This window comes from Eleutherodactylus coqui, chromosome 4, assembly GCF_035609145.1.
Source record: "Eleutherodactylus coqui strain aEleCoq1 chromosome 4, aEleCoq1.hap1, whole genome shotgun sequence".
Taxonomy (NCBI): Eukaryota; Metazoa; Chordata; class Amphibia; order Anura; family Eleutherodactylidae; genus Eleutherodactylus; species Eleutherodactylus coqui.
Window position 1 is genome coordinate 291,873,182 of NC_089840.1, and position 15,256 is coordinate 291,888,437.

Sequence of the window (15,256 nt, forward strand, 5' to 3'; positions counted from 1 at the left end):
ATAAGGTATCTCTAGTCCCTCCTCCCCTGTGTACAATATAAAGTATCTCTAGTCCCTCCTTCCCTGTATACAGTTTTCTGTATCTCTTGTTGCTCCCCCCTGTATACAGTATAATGTATCTATAGTCCCTCGTCCCCTGTGTACAGTATAATGTATATCTAGTCCTTTATCCCCTGTATACAGTCTAATTTATCTATAGCCCCCTCTTTGCTGTATACAGTCTAATGAATCTGTAGTCCATCCTTCCCTGTATACAGTAAATATATCTCTAGTCCTTCCTCCCCCATGTACAGTGTAATGTATCTATAGTTCCTCCTCCCCCATATACAGTATAATGTAGCTATAGTCCGTCACTGACTGATTTGCCACTAATTCTCTAACTTTCCGGTGATGAGCAAACTTGAAATTTGGCACAACCATTGTTTAGATACTATATAGGAAAAGTAACGGGGTCACAACTTGATTATTCAATTCTAAGTGCAAAAGTAAGTGACCCCCATATGTTATTTACCTAATTTAATTCTCTAACTTCCCAGTGTCATACAAACGTGAAATTTGGCACAACTATTCTTTAGGTCCTAAATAGTAAAAGTAAAGGGGCCACAACTTGATTATTCATTTCTAAGCATGAAAAGCTGTGAAAATCCGCAATACATAGGAATTTTTTCAAAAACCGTAAATCCTACGAAAATGATTTGTATATTAAGGAGAGTCTACCTCACCTATATGTGTATATACTGAGGAGAATCTACCTCACCTATATATGTATACACTGAGGAAAATCTACCTCACCTGTGTGTGTGTATATACTGAGGAGAATCTACCTCACCTCTGTGTGTATATACTGAGGAGAATCTACCTCACCTCTGTGTGTATATAATGAGAAGAATCTACCTCACCTCTATGTGTATAAACTGAGAATATAACTGATCTCTGTGTGTATATACTGAAAGGCAGTAAAGTACATAAGGAAGCAGCCATGGACTGCAGGGATAAAGCCTTTAAGGCTAACAAGAGGCTGCAACCTCCAGTCTGTGGGTAAATTTAAATTAAAAAGGGGCGTTACCTTTCAGGGTAAAAAGTAAGGAGAGTGGGAGGGGTGGCACATTCTGCAGAGGGACATCAGTACATGCAGCCTGAGGAGGATCTAACACTCCTCTATGTGTATGCATATTTTATTACTCGGTTCCTCTATAGTAACTATGACTTCATCAAATTTTCCGTGCGAACAACACGTAAACACCGGTACCAAATTAACTTGGGCGAAGTCGGGTATATCAACTACCTATCAAGAAAATTGATAAGAGTTCTCTAGGGAGTGCGACAAGACAGATTTATTTGGTCATACCCTGTACAGTTCCTTAACTCTTTGGAATTGTCAGGAGTTCCTTCCCATATGCTGAGGTTAAAAGTTAGCGTTCTGGTCCTATTAATGCAAAATCCTGATGCGCTAAAACTGCGCAACAGCACACAATTACAAATTTCACACCGGGGGCGAAACATTGTAAGAGCCACTATTACAACCGGGATAGCAAAAGGAACAAGTATTTCAATTCCACGCATTCCGATAATACCGACAGAGGTGCCTTTTCAATTCAAAAGGATGCAATTCCCTCTAAAAACAGCATTTGCGTTGATGATCAATAAAGCTCGAGGGCAAACACTTAAGGTAGCAGGTGTACATTTAGAAAAAACATGTTTTTCTCCTGGGAATCTATATGTGGCGGCTCAGGTGTATACAGCCCACAAAACCTTTATATCCTAGCAAAAGATGACAAGACCAAAGACATACAGAAATGCTGACAGAATATCTAAACTTTTTATGTTTTAATATACAGCAAAACATGAATTAGTTTAAAAAATACAAATTTGCAGGTGACAAGCTAGGGTATCGATAACCCCTCCACCCCTGTATACAGTATAATGTATCAATAGTCCCCTATCCTCTGTATACAGAAAAATGTATCTATAGTCCCCTATCCCCTGCATACAGTCTAATGAATCTATAGTCCCTCCTTCCCTGTATACAGTATAATGTATCTATAGTCCCCTATCCTCTGTATACAGAAAAAATGTATATATAGTCCCCTATCCCCTGTATACAGTATAATGAATCTATAGTCCCTCCTTTCCTGTATACAGGGTAATGTATCTATAGCCCCTATCCCCTGTATACATTGTAATGCATCTATAGTCTCTCCTTCCCTGTATACAGTGTAATGTATCTATAGTCCCTCCTCCCCTGTATACAGTGTAATGTATCTATAGTCCCTCCTCCCCTGTATACAGTGTAATGTATCTATAGTCTCTCCTTCCCTGTATACAGTGTAATGTATCTATAGTCCCTCCTCCCCTGTATACAGTGTAATGTATCTTTAGTCTCTCTTTCCCTGTATACAGTGTAATGTATCTATAGTCCCTCCTCCCCTGTATACAGTGTAATGTATCTATAGTCGCTCCTCCCCTGTATACAGTGTAATGTATCTATAGTCCCTCCTCCCCTGTATACAGTGTAATGTATCTATAGCCCCTTGTCCCCTGTATACAGTATAATGTACCTATAGTCCCTCCTCCCCTGTATACAGTGTAATGTATCTATAGTCCCTCCTCCCCTGTATACAGTGTAATGTATCTATAGTCTCTCCTCCCCTGTATACAGTGTAATGTATCTATAGTCCCTCCTCCCCTGTATACAGTGTAATGTATCTATAGTCCCTCCTCCCCTGTATACAGTGTAATATATCTATAGTCCCCCCTCCCCTGTATACAGTGTAATGTATCTATAGTCCCTCCTTCTCTGTATACAGTGTAATGTATCTATAGTCCCTCCTCCCCTGTATACAGTATAATGTATCTATAGTCCCTCCTCCCCTGTATACAGTGTAATGTATCTACAGTCCCTCCTCCCCTGTATACAGTGTAATATATCTATAGTCCCCCCTCCCCTGTATACAGTGTAATGTATCTATAGTCCCTCCTTCTCTGTATACAGTGTAATGTATCTATAGTCCCTCCTTCTCTGTATACAGTGTAATGTATCTATAGTCCCTCCTCCCCTGTATACAGTGTAATGTATGTATAATCCCTCCTCCCCTGTATACAGTGTAATGTATCAATAGTCTCTCCTCCCCTGTATACAGTGTAGTGTATCTATAGTCTCTCCTCCCCTGTATACAGTGTAATGTATCTATAGTCTCTCCTCCCCTGTATACAGTGTAATGTATCTATAGTCCCTCCTCCCCTGTATACAGTGTAATGTATCTATAGTCCCTCCTCCCCTGTATACAATGTAATGTATCTATAGCCCCTCCTCCCCTGTATACAGTATAATGTATCTATAGTCCCTCCTCCCCTGTATACAGTGTAATGTATCTATAGTCCCTCCTCCCCTGTATACAGTGTAATGTATCAATAGTCTCTCCTCCCCTGTATACAGTGTAATGTATCTATAGTCTCTCCTCCCCTGTATACAGTGTAATGTATCTATAGTCACTCCTCCCCTGTATACAGTGTAATGTATCTATAGTCCCTCCTCCCCTGTATACAGTATAATGTATCTACAGTCCCTCCTCCCCTGTATACAGTGTAATGTGTCTATAGTCCCTCCTCCCCTGTATACAGTGTAATGTATCTATATTCCCTCCTCCCCTGTATACAGTATAATGTATCAATAGTCTCTCCTCCACTGAATATATTATATTGTATCTATAATCCTTCCTCCTCACCTTTTTGCCCGGGTTTATACATAGCTTTGTCAGTTTGGATGAGGGTCGCGATTTTTTTCTTCCGTGCGGTCAGCTCCTTTGAGCTCAGCTCCACCTTCTCGCCGTCGCTCCTATGTCCGTGGATGGCGATGGTGACTTTCTCTGTGGAGCCTGAAGGTGCAGGAGGCTGCGGGACATTATGGTGTTACTTCAGTCGTGTTAGAGACGTGAGACCACCAGTTATATACATGTCTATATGTGTCTATCTATTGTATCTACAGAAGAGATACACTGTACAGATCCATTTAAAGCCGCCATATACTGCTGGGATGCGTTACAGTGTATTTCCTAGAATACTAGTGTAAGGGGCAGATGGGGCTCCGTACCTGGAATGATGTGCAGTGCCATGTGGGGCTATCCGGCTGCACTGTATACAGGGTCTCACTTCCAGATGTGGTCTTCAGATCCACTGTCATCTTTGTGAACCCCTGCAGGTCCGGGGAGGAGTGCAGGCAGAAGAGGTTGTTTAATCCGTGATACACGTCAGGAGGGATGAACAGCGCAAAGCTTCTGCAATGACAAGAACACAAGCGATTCCCTGACTGTCAGCCAGAACAGAAATCAGGACACAGAGGCCGTGACCACAGCCATCCCTGACATGTGCTCTGCTCACACATATTGAAGCCACTGATTGCACTTACGGGATTTTGCTGGACTGTACCAGAATTCCGTCCATGCTGAGGAGCAGACACAGCAGCCACATCCTGGAGCCGATTCCTGGGGAGAGACACAAATATATATCACCGAAACCTCTCGCAGAAGACGCGTTTCAGGTGGATAACAATCTGTCGCAGTCTGGATGCGAAACGCATTACCACATCCGTAAAGTCATTAGAGCGTAATTCCCAGAATACCGATTGGCGCTGACTGTGCGGGCTCATCTGGGTTCTCACTAAGAGAGGCGTCTACACAAGAGCGTGCGGCACATTGTGATTTTTTATGGGGTGCGGTACGTAAAGGGGGGTAAATACACGTCTTCTCAAAAATTCATCCTTCATATACACAAGGCTTATTAGCAAGAACTCACTTCAAAAAGACGTACACTCCACAAAAGAATGGCCCTCTCCCAAAAGGTGTGTGCCCCACTGCAAAATTTTCTCTCCTAAATAGTATGCCCCCCCCCCCCAAAAGAAAGCTGCCACATCCTTTAAAAAGTATATGCCCCCATTAGGTATGTCTCCTGTCCAAAATGTATTTAACCCCCCTGAAAAGGACATGCCCCTGGAAAACACATCCACCCCCACTTCAAATAGTATGTACCGCAAAAAAAATAAGTGTCCTCAAAAAATATATCCATTCTGCCCAAAGGTGTATGTCCCTCTTTAAAAGTGTGCGCCCCTGGAAAGATATGTGCTCTCAGCGCTTGACAAAGTATAAAGAAGCATGTTATCCATCCAAAAGTTTGTCTCTTCCCCTCAGAAGTTTGTTCCCATCCCAAAAAGTATGTGTGCCCGGAAAAGGTATTCACCCCAGATAAGCATGTGCCTCACAAAAAAGGAAGCATCTAGTCTGCCTCCCTCCTAAAAGCCTACGGCCCCCCTACAAGTAAATTGCCCCACAAAGAATGTGCTCTCTGTCCAAAAGTATGTCACTCCTAAAATGTACGCCCCCAAAAAGTACCCACACCTCATGAAAAGTCTGTGCCCCCCCCCCCAAACAGTATGTGTGCCACAAAAATAGTTGCATTCCTCCCTCCCGCCCCTTTATAAAGCATGTATTTCCCTAAGAAAGTATCCTGTAATGGTGTAAACCTTCAAACTGCCCACAGAGCAGACCCACAGGGAACACACAGAAAGGGGTCCTGGTCTCCCGCCCCAGGCGGATCATACTCCTGCAGACGGTTCCACATCTTTTGCCCCAGAAAGATTATAATTGGGCAGATGCTTCTGCGTCTCCCGCCCCAGGAGGTTTAATCCTCTTACAGATGCTCTTACATTTCCTGCCCCAGGAGGATCATTCCCCTGCAGACTATTCCGTGTCTCCTGCCCCGGTAAGATTATCCCCTTACAGACACTTTCACATCTTCTGCCCCAGGAGGATTATCATCCTGCAGACGCTTGCACGTTTCCTGCCCCAGGAGGTTCATCCTCCCAAGGACCCTTGCATGTCTCCTGCCCGGGAGGATCATCCTCCTGAGGACCCTTCCACGTCTCCTACCCCAGGAGGATCATCCCCCTGCAGACCATTCCACGTCTCCTGCCCCAGGATGTAATCTCCTGCAGACCCTTCCATGTTTCCTGCCCCAGTAGGATCATCCTCCTGCAGACCCTTCCGCGTCTCCTGCCCCAGGAGGATAATTCCCCTGCAGACCCTTCCACGTCTCCTGCCCCAGGAGGATCATCCCCCTGCAGACCCTTCCACGTCTCCTGCCCCAGGAGGTTCATCTCCTGCTGACCATTCCATGTCTCCTGCCCCAGTAGGATTATCCTCCTGCAGACCCTTCCACGTCTCCTGCCCCAGGAGGTTCATCTCCTGTAGACCCTTCCACGTCTCCTGCCCCAGAAGGTTCATCTCCTGCAGACCCTTCCATGTCTCCTGCCCCAGGAGGTTCATACCCCTGCAGACCCTTCCACGTCTCCTACCCCAGAAGGTTCATCTCCTGCAGACCCTTCCATGTCTTCTGCCCCAGGAGGTTCATCCCCCTGCAGACCCTTCAATGTCTCCTGCCCCAGAAGGTTCATCCCCCTGCAGACCCCTCTACGTCTCCTGCCCGGGAGGTTCATCTCCTGTAGACCCTTCCACGTCTCCTGCCCCAGGAGGTTCATCTCCTGTAGACCCTTCCACGTCTCCTGCCCCAGAAGGTTCATCTCCTGCAGACCCTTCTATGTCTCCTGCCCTAGGAGGTTCATCCCCCTGCAGACCCTTCCACGTCTCCTGCCCCAGGAGGTTCATCTCCTGCAGACCCTTCCATGTCTCCTGCCCCAGGAGGTTCATACCCCTGCAGACCCTTCCACGTCTCCTGCCCCAGAAGGTTCATCCCGCTGCAGACCCCTCTACGTCTCCTGCCCGGGAGGTTCATCTACTGCAGACCCCTCTACGTCTCCTGCCCCAGGAGGTTCATCCCCCTGCAGACCCTTCCACGTTTTCAGCTCCGGAAGGCTTATCATTCTGCAGACGCTTTTGCATTTTGTATTTTAAACGTTTCATGAAAAGTGTAAGAAATGATGCCAGTTTTCTGGGGCGCCGGGCATTTTATCACACTGAGTGTTACTGCTAGCTTCTATATGTTCCAATAGCTAACAGCCGGTATATACCATTCCTGCCCCCCTACAGTCTATAAATTACACTCCTATCCCTATGCCAAACCTTCCCTGTCCATATCACAACCTGCACACTCGTCTCCCATCATGATGCTTATTCTCTCCTCCCAGGAGGATCATCCCCCTGCAGACCCTTCCACGTCTTCTGCCCCAGGAGGTTCATCTCCTGTAGACCCTTCCATGTCTCCTGCCCCAGGAGGTTCATCTCCTGTAGACCCTTCCACGTCTCCTGCCCCAGAAGGTTCATCTCCTGCAGACCCTTCCATGTCTCCTGCCCCAGGAGGTTCATACCCCTGCAGACCCTTCCACGTCTCCTGCCCCAGAAGGTTCATCTCCTGCAGACCCTTCTATGTCTCCTGCCCTAGGAGGTTCATCCCCCTGCAGACCCTTCCACGTCTCCTGCCCCAGGAGGTTCATCTCCTGCAGACCCTTCCATGTCTCCTGCCCCAGGAGGTTCATACCCCTGCAGACCCTTCCACGTCTCCTGCCCCAGAAGGTTCATCCCCCTGCAGACCCCTCTACGTCTCCTGCCCGGGAGGTTCATTTCCTGTAGACCCTTCCACGTCTCCTGCCCCAGAAGGTTCATCTCCTGCAGACCCTTCCATGTCTCCTGCCCCAGGAGGTTCATACCCCTGCAGACCCTTCCACGTCTCCTGCCCCAGAAGGTTCATCTCCTGCAGACCCTTCTATGTCTCCTGCCCTAGGAGGTTCATCCCCCTGCAGACCCTTCCACGTCTCCTGCCCCAGGAGGTTCATCTCCTGCAGACCCTTCCATGTCTCCTGCCCCAGGAGGTTCATACCCCTGCAGACCCTTCCACGTCTCCTGCCCCAGAAGGTTCATCCCCCTGCAGACCCCTCTACGTCTCCTGCCCGGGAGGTTCATCTCCTGTAGACCCTTCCACGTCTCCTGCCCCAGGAGGTTCATCTCCTGCAGACCCTTCCATGTCTCCTGCCCCAGAAGGTTCATCCCCCTGCAGACCCCTCTACGTCTCCTGCCCGGGAGGTTCATCTCCTGTAGACCCTTCCACGTCTCCTGCCCCAGTAGGTTCATCTCCTGCAGACCCTTCCATGTCTCCTGCCCCAGAAGGTTCATCTCCTGCAGACCCTTCTATGTCTCCTGCCCTAGGAGGTTCATCCCCCTGCAGACCCTTCCACGTCTCCTGCCCCAGGAGGTTCATCCCCCTGCAGACCCCTCTACGTCTCCTGCCCGGGAGGTTCATCTCCTGCAGACCCCTCTACGTGTCCTGCCCCAGGAGGTTCATCCCCCTGCAGACCCTTCCACGTCTCCTGCCCCAGAAGGTTCATCTCCTGCAGACCCTTCCATGTCTCCTGCCCCAGGAGGTTCATACCCCTGCAGACCCTTCCACGTCTACTGCCCCAGAAGGTTCATCTCCTGCAGACCCTTCTATGTCTCCTGCCCTAGGAGGTTCATCCCCCTGCAGACCCTTCCACGTCTCCTGCCCCAGGAGGTTCATCTCCTGCAGACCCTTCCATGTCTCCTGCCCCAGGAGGTTCATACCCCTGCAGACCCTTCCACGTCTCCTGCCCCAGAAGGTTCATCCCCCTGCAGACCCCTCTACGTCTCCTGCCCGGGAGGTTCATTTCCTGTAGACCCTTCCACGTCTCCTGCCCCAGAAGGTTCATCTCCTGCAGACCCTTCCATGTCTCCTGCCCCAGGAGGTTCATACCCCTGCAGACCCTTCCACGTCTCCTGCCCCAGAAGGTTCATCTCCTGCAGACCCTTCTATGTCTCCTGCCCTAGGAGGTTCATCCCCCTGCAGACCCTTCCACATCTCCTGCCCCAGGAGGTTCATCTCCTGCAGACCCTTCCATGTCTCCTGCCCCAGGAGGTTCATACCCCTGCAGACCCTTCCACGTCTCCTGCCCCAGAAGGTTCATCCCCCTGCAGACCCCTCTACGTCTCCTGCCCGGGAGGTTCATCTCCTGTAGACCCTTCCACGTCTCCTGCCCCAGGAGGTTCATCTCCTGCAGACCCTTCCATGTCTCCTGCCCCAGAAGGTTCATCCCTCTGCAGACCCCTCTACGTCTCCTGCCCGGGAGGTTCATCTCCTGTAGACCCTTCCACGTCTCCTGCCCCAGAAGGTTCATCTCCTGCAGACCCTTCCATGTCTCCTGCCCCAGAAGGTTCATCTCCTGCAGACCCTTCTATGTCTCCTGCCCTAGGAGGTTCATCCCCCTGCAGACCCTTCCACGTCTCCTGCCCCAGGAGGTTCATCCCCCTGCAGACCCCTCTACGTCTCCTGCCCGGGAGGTTCATCTCCTGCAGACCCCTCTACGTGTCCTGCCCCAGGAGGTTCATCCCCCTGCAGACCTTCCACGTCTCCTGCCCCAGAAGGTTCATCTCCTGCAGACCCTTCCATGTCTCCTGCCCCAGGAGGTTCATACCCCTGCAGACCCTTCCACGTCTCCTGCCCCAGAAGGTTCATCTCCTGCAGACCCTTCTATGTCTCCTGCCCTAGGAGGTTCATCCCCCTGCAGACCCTTCCACGTCTCCTGCCCCAGGAGGTTCATCTCCTGCAGACCCTTCCATGTCTCCTGCCCCAGGAGGTTCATACCCCTGCAGACCCTTCCACGTCTCCTGCCCCAGAAGGTTCATGCCCCTGCAGACCCCTCTACGTCTCCTGCCCGGGAGGTTCATTTCCTGTAGACCCTTCCACGTCTCCTGCCCCAGAAGGTTCATCTCCTGCAGACCCTTCCATGTCTCCTGCCCCAGGAGGTTCATACCCCTGCAGACCCTTCCACGTCTCCTGCCCCAGAAGGTTCATCTCCTGCAGACCCTTCTATGTCTCCTGCCCTAGGAGGTTCATCCCCCTGCAGACCCTTCCACGTCTCCTGCCCCAGGAGGTTCATCTCCTGCAGACCCTTCCATGTCTCCTGCCCCAGGAGGTTCATACCCCTGCAGACCCTTCCACGTCTCCTGCCCCAGAAGGTTCATCCCCCTGCAGACCCCTCTACGTCTCCTGCCAGGGAGGTTCATCTCCTGTGGACCCTTCCACGTCTCCTGCCCCAGGAGGTTCATCTCCTGCAGACCCTTCCACGTCTCCTGCCCCAGAAGGTTCATCCCCCTGCAGACCCCTCTTCGTCTCCTGCCCGGGAGGTTCATCTCCTGTAGACCCTTCCACGTCTCCTGCCCCAGAAGGTTCATCTCCTGCAGACCCTTCCATGTCTCCTGCCCCAGAAGGTTCATCTCCTGCAGACCCTTCTATGTCTCCTGCCCTAGGAGGTTCATCCCCCTGCAGACCCTTCCACGTCTCCTGCCCCAGGAGGTTCATCCCCCTGCAGACCCCTCTACGTCTCCTGCCCAGGAGGTTCATCTCCTGCAGACCCCTCTACGTGTCCTGCCCCAGGAGGTTCATCCCCCTGCAGACCCTTCCACGTCTCCTGCCCCAGGAGGTTCATCTCCTGCAGACCCTTCCATGTCTCCTGCCCCAGGAGGTTCATACCCCTGCAGACCCTTCCACGTCTCCTGCCCCAGAAGGTTCATCCCCCTGCAGACCCCTCTACGTCTCCTGCCCGGGAGGTTCATCTCCTGTAGACCCTTCCACGTCTCCTGCCCCAGGAGGTTCATCTCCTGCAGACCCTTCCATGTCTCCTGCCCCAGGAGGTTCATACCCCTGCAGACCCTTCCACATCTCCTGCCCCAGAAGGTTCATCCCCCTGCAGACCCCTCTACGTCTCCTGCCCGGGAGGTTCATCTCCTGTAGACCCTTCCACGTCTCCTGCCCCAGAAGGTTCATCTCCTGCAGACCCTTCCATGTCTCCTGCCCCAGAAGGTTCATCTCCTGCAGACCCTTCTATGTCTCCTGCCCTAGGAGGTTCATCCCCCTGCAGACCCTTCCACGTCTCCTGCCCCAGGAGGTTCATCTCCTGCAGACCCTTCCATGTCTCCTGCCCCAGGAGGTTCATACCCCTGCAGACCCTTCCACGTCTCCTGCCCCAGAAGGTTCATCCCCCTGCAGACCCCTCTACGTCTCCTGCCCGGGAGGTTCATCTCCTGCAGACCCCTCTACGTGTCCTGCCGCAGGAGGTTCATCCCCCTGCAGACCCTTCCACGTCTTCAGCTCCGGAAGGCTTATCATTCTGCAGACGCTTTTGCATTTTGTATTTTAAACGTTTCATGAAAAGTGTAAGAAATGATGCCAGTTTTCTGGGGCGCCGGGCATTTTATCACACTGAGTGTTACTGCTAGCTTCTATATATTCCAATAGCTAATAGCCAGTATATACCATTCCTGCCCCCCTACAGTCTATAAATTACACTCCTATCCCTATGCCAAACCTTCCCTGCCCATATCACAACCTGCACATTCGTCTCCCATCATGATGCTTATTCTCTCCTCCCAGGAGGATCATCCCCCTGCAGACCCTTCCACGTCTTCTGCCCCAGGAGGTTCATCTCCTGTAGACCCTTCCATGTCTCCTGCCCCAGGAGGTTCATCTCCTGTAGACCCTTCCACGTCTCCTGCCCCAGAAGGTTCATCTCCTGCAGACCCTTCCATGTCTCCTGCCCCAGGAGGTTCATACCCCTGCAGACCCTTCCACGTCTCCTGCTCCAGAAGGTTCATCTCCTGCAGACCCTTCTATGTCTCCTGCCCTAGGAGGTTCATCCCCCTGCAGACCCTTCCACGTCTCCTGCCCCAGGAGGTTCATCTCCTGCAGACCCTTCAATGTCTCCTGCCCCAGAAGGTTCATCCCCCTGCAGACCCCTCTACGTCTCCTGCCCGGGAGGTTCATCTCCTGTAGACCCTTCCTCGTCTCCTGCCCCAGAAGGTTCATCTCCTGCAGACCCTTCCATGTCTCCTGCCCCAGGAGGTTCATACCCCTGCAGACCCTTCCACGTCTCCTGCCCCAGAAGGTTCATCTCCTGCAGACCCTTCTATGTCTCCTGCCCTAGGAGGTTCATCCCCCTGCAGACCCTTCCACGTCTCCTGCCCCAGGAGGTTCATCTCCTGCAGACCCTTCCATGTCTCCTGCCCCAGGAGATTCATACCCCTGCAGACCCTTCCACGTCTCCTGCCCCAGAAGGTTCATCCCCCTGCAGACCCCTCTACGTCTCCTGCCCGGGAGGTTCATCTCCTGCAGACCCCTCTACGTGTCCTACCCCAGGAGGTTCATCCCCCTGCAGACCCTTCCACGTCTTCAGCTCCGGAAGGCTTATCATTCTGCAGACGCTTTTGCATTTTGTATTTTAAACGTTTCATGAAAAGTGTAAGAAATGATGCCAGTTTTCTGGGGCGCCGGGCATTTTATCACACTGAGTGTTACTGCTAGCTTCTATATATTCCAATAGCTAATAGCCGGTATATACCATCCCTGCCCCTACAGTCTATAAATTACACTCCTATCCCTATGCCAAACCTTCCCTGCCCGTATCACAACCTGCACACTCGTCTCCCATCATGATGTTTATTCTCTCCTCCCAGGACGGATCCATCCATCTGACATGTCATCACCAGCAGTCATCTATAACGTCCATGTTTAATCGCCCACCGGGTGTGGACCGGGGTCTAAGGCACAAATCCTATATTCACAGGGACAGCCACCAACAAATCCCAATGATCAATCCCCGTGTCTCAAATTCTCGCCTCCTTGAAAAACTCTGCTTGCTATCAGTGAATAGAAACATTTGTAGTTATAGGCTTACAACCTGTACAGACCTAACACTGCTCACAGCTTAGGGTTTGTTACAATTTTATCCAGTTTAGGCCATATTTACACTGTTGAGCACGTTATCCGACCAAGAAACTTGGATCAACACCGCTCTCTTAAACCTGCGATTTTTATGAAATTGATGCATTTCTGTGAGAAAACGGCTCGGCGGTACAAGCGCAAGAAAATCGCATGTTGTTACAATAGTAGCAGAATAATAATCAGATCACAGTCCCATACAGAGCAAATAATGGCCGAGTTTTCGGTGATATCGCAAAAAAATGGAACCTGCTTCAGTTCTTCCAATTACCAGCATCACCGCGAGAGGAAGAACGCCGGTGTAAATTAACCCTTTGGAAACAGTGGGTTAATACATCACAGGAGTTCTGTGCGTTAAGCAGAAAGTGTAAATAAGCCCTTATACCGGTTTCTATGAAGTAAACACATCAACACATCTCCTGTGCTGATAGTTTGTTACAGTGTATCAGTGCAGGTAACATGTATCAGTCTGGAGTCCAGGATGTTTATATCACACAGCATTGTGGAGACTAGATACAATGTAACAAACCCTCAGCTGTGAGAACTATTCAGGCTGCATGCACAAGTCTCACAGCTAAATCTGACCCAGTGCCGGCCAGTGACCCCCGCATACCTGTCTCAGATGCACTGCGGATGTGCCGGCTGTCACGCCGCCGAAGATGAGCAGTGCAGAGAATGACACGCTGGCGATGACACAGATCTGTGGCACGGACGGCTTCTATTGACTGTAATGAAAGCCGTCTGTGCGAGTCTCGCACAAAATAGCGCAAGCTGCGATTATTCCTCCGTGAGCGGGGATCCAAAGTGATTTCCGCTCGTGTGCGCGGCAGAATCATTTTACATTGCGTGCTATGGATGGACATTGCTGCCGGATTCGCAGCAGGGGGCGTCTGGCCAAAAACTCTGCAGCAAAAATCTGTGTGCATTGGGTCTTAGAACACGAAGGGCTTTCAGCCTCTAGATCTGAATAGAAGTGTTACCATTCACTGATGGCAAGCAGAGATTTTAAGAATATTGGGAAAGGAATCACAAAGTCCCTTATTAGTGAATGAGATTCGTGTATAAAGCTGCGCCAGAATTAAGGCGCAGGGAGTCAGACAAATTTACAGATAGTTTGCAATAAAAAGAAATGATCCGACGAGCTCGTCATTATTTTCCCCTGATTGTGGGCGTGGCCAGCTTCTGTCTGCCTTTGCGACACATTTATGAAGCGTTACTACAAGAAAGTGTCAGAAAAAAGTGGCGCTAATAAAACCTAATCACAGTTGGTGTCAATGACAAGGTAGAATAGTGGCGCATGTAGCGGTGTTACATGCGAATTAGTGCATTTGTGGCGGAAAATAAACTACATGGGCGGGGTGTTTTTTACGTTTTTGTCCCCATTTGTGATAACATCAGTAATTGGACTGCGGATTATTTTCTTTTATCAGCAAATGATGCAGAATTTAGTTTTTGGTGCAAAATATATTTCAGAAAATACATTGTTGCATTATTGGCGCACGCAGAACTGCGATGCAAAAATTGGCCCATCTTTCCTATTTCTGGTGCAGCGTAAATCGTACCAAATTTACAAGTCTGTGCGCCACTTATGTAAATTTAGCACAATTTGTCTGTCTATGGCGCCATATTAGACAATGTTCATAAATACGGCGATGTCTGTTTGGGAAGAAATCACAATAAATAAGAGAAAAGCGAACATAAAGCGACGCTACGTGAATCCTCTACTGCAAACACATCATCATGGTGTCTACCGTTCCTCACCTCGTCCCATGTCGCCGCTCCGGCTCATCTGTCACCGTCTTCCTCCTGCCTCGGCCTTTATAATTTCTCATCAGGTGATGACAAGTGATTTCTTTCTTTACTCTTCACTAGACATAAAACCTTGGCTGAGTTCCTGCCACTAAATCCGCAGATCAACTGTTACTATATGTCACCTGTTCACTCCACACCTTTAACTTGGGATGAAGTGGGATAAGCCACAGCTTTATTAACATATTACCCTTTAGGCGACTCGCACACATGCGCTCAGCAGAGCGACACGATTTTACTTTTGTCTTCAGAGGCAGGTTCCTGCGTCCGATAGCGGGTTTTAGCGTACCCCATTATTGAGATGGATGATGAGATGTGCTAAATATGGAAAAATAGAACAGATAGTGCTTGAAATTTGCGATGCTAGAAAGCGCCGTGATCGAGTGAAATCAATGGGAGCGTTATATAGGAATTATCTTGGTGTTCAAAACTCCATGGTAATCACGGTAAAAAGCGCATGTGTGAAAGAGCACTTAAACCGGCAAAAAGCGTTGTTCCATGCCCAAACATCAGCCTTCATCAAGATGCTTACATTAACTGTGACTGTCCCTAGAACCTTCTGTACTACCCGGCTTTAATAGCGGGCATGTAGACCTCCAGTTCTTAATGCTAGCATGGAAACACCACTGTGGAAGAATTTTTAAAGAAGTACACCTAAATCAGGTAAAATCGATATAATAGTCACAAGTGACGTAGCCGTTAACCCAAAAACTCA

General features: G+C 49.8%; 2 protein-coding genes across 2 annotated transcripts in view; both read right to left on the reverse strand.

Annotated features, from left to right (window-relative positions):
* LOC136626787 (alpha-2-macroglobulin-like protein 1) overlaps nucleotides 1-4,475 on the reverse strand; it is a 172,763-nt gene extending 168,288 nt beyond the window's left edge. Inside the window, exons 1-3 of the mRNA XM_066601792.1 lie at nucleotides 4,406-4,475; nucleotides 4,091-4,274; nucleotides 3,726-3,891 (exon numbers count right to left, since the gene is read on the reverse strand). Coding sequence (XP_066457889.1) covers nucleotides 3,726-3,891; nucleotides 4,091-4,274; nucleotides 4,406-4,467 — 412 coding nt within the window. The 5' untranslated portion in view covers nucleotides 4,468-4,475. The remainder of the gene's footprint in view (nucleotides 1-3,725; nucleotides 3,892-4,090; nucleotides 4,275-4,405) is intronic.
* LOC136626392 (pregnancy zone protein-like) overlaps nucleotides 1-15,256 on the reverse strand; it is a 600,260-nt gene that overhangs the window by 180,843 nt on the left and 404,161 nt on the right. The window lies entirely within an intron of this gene.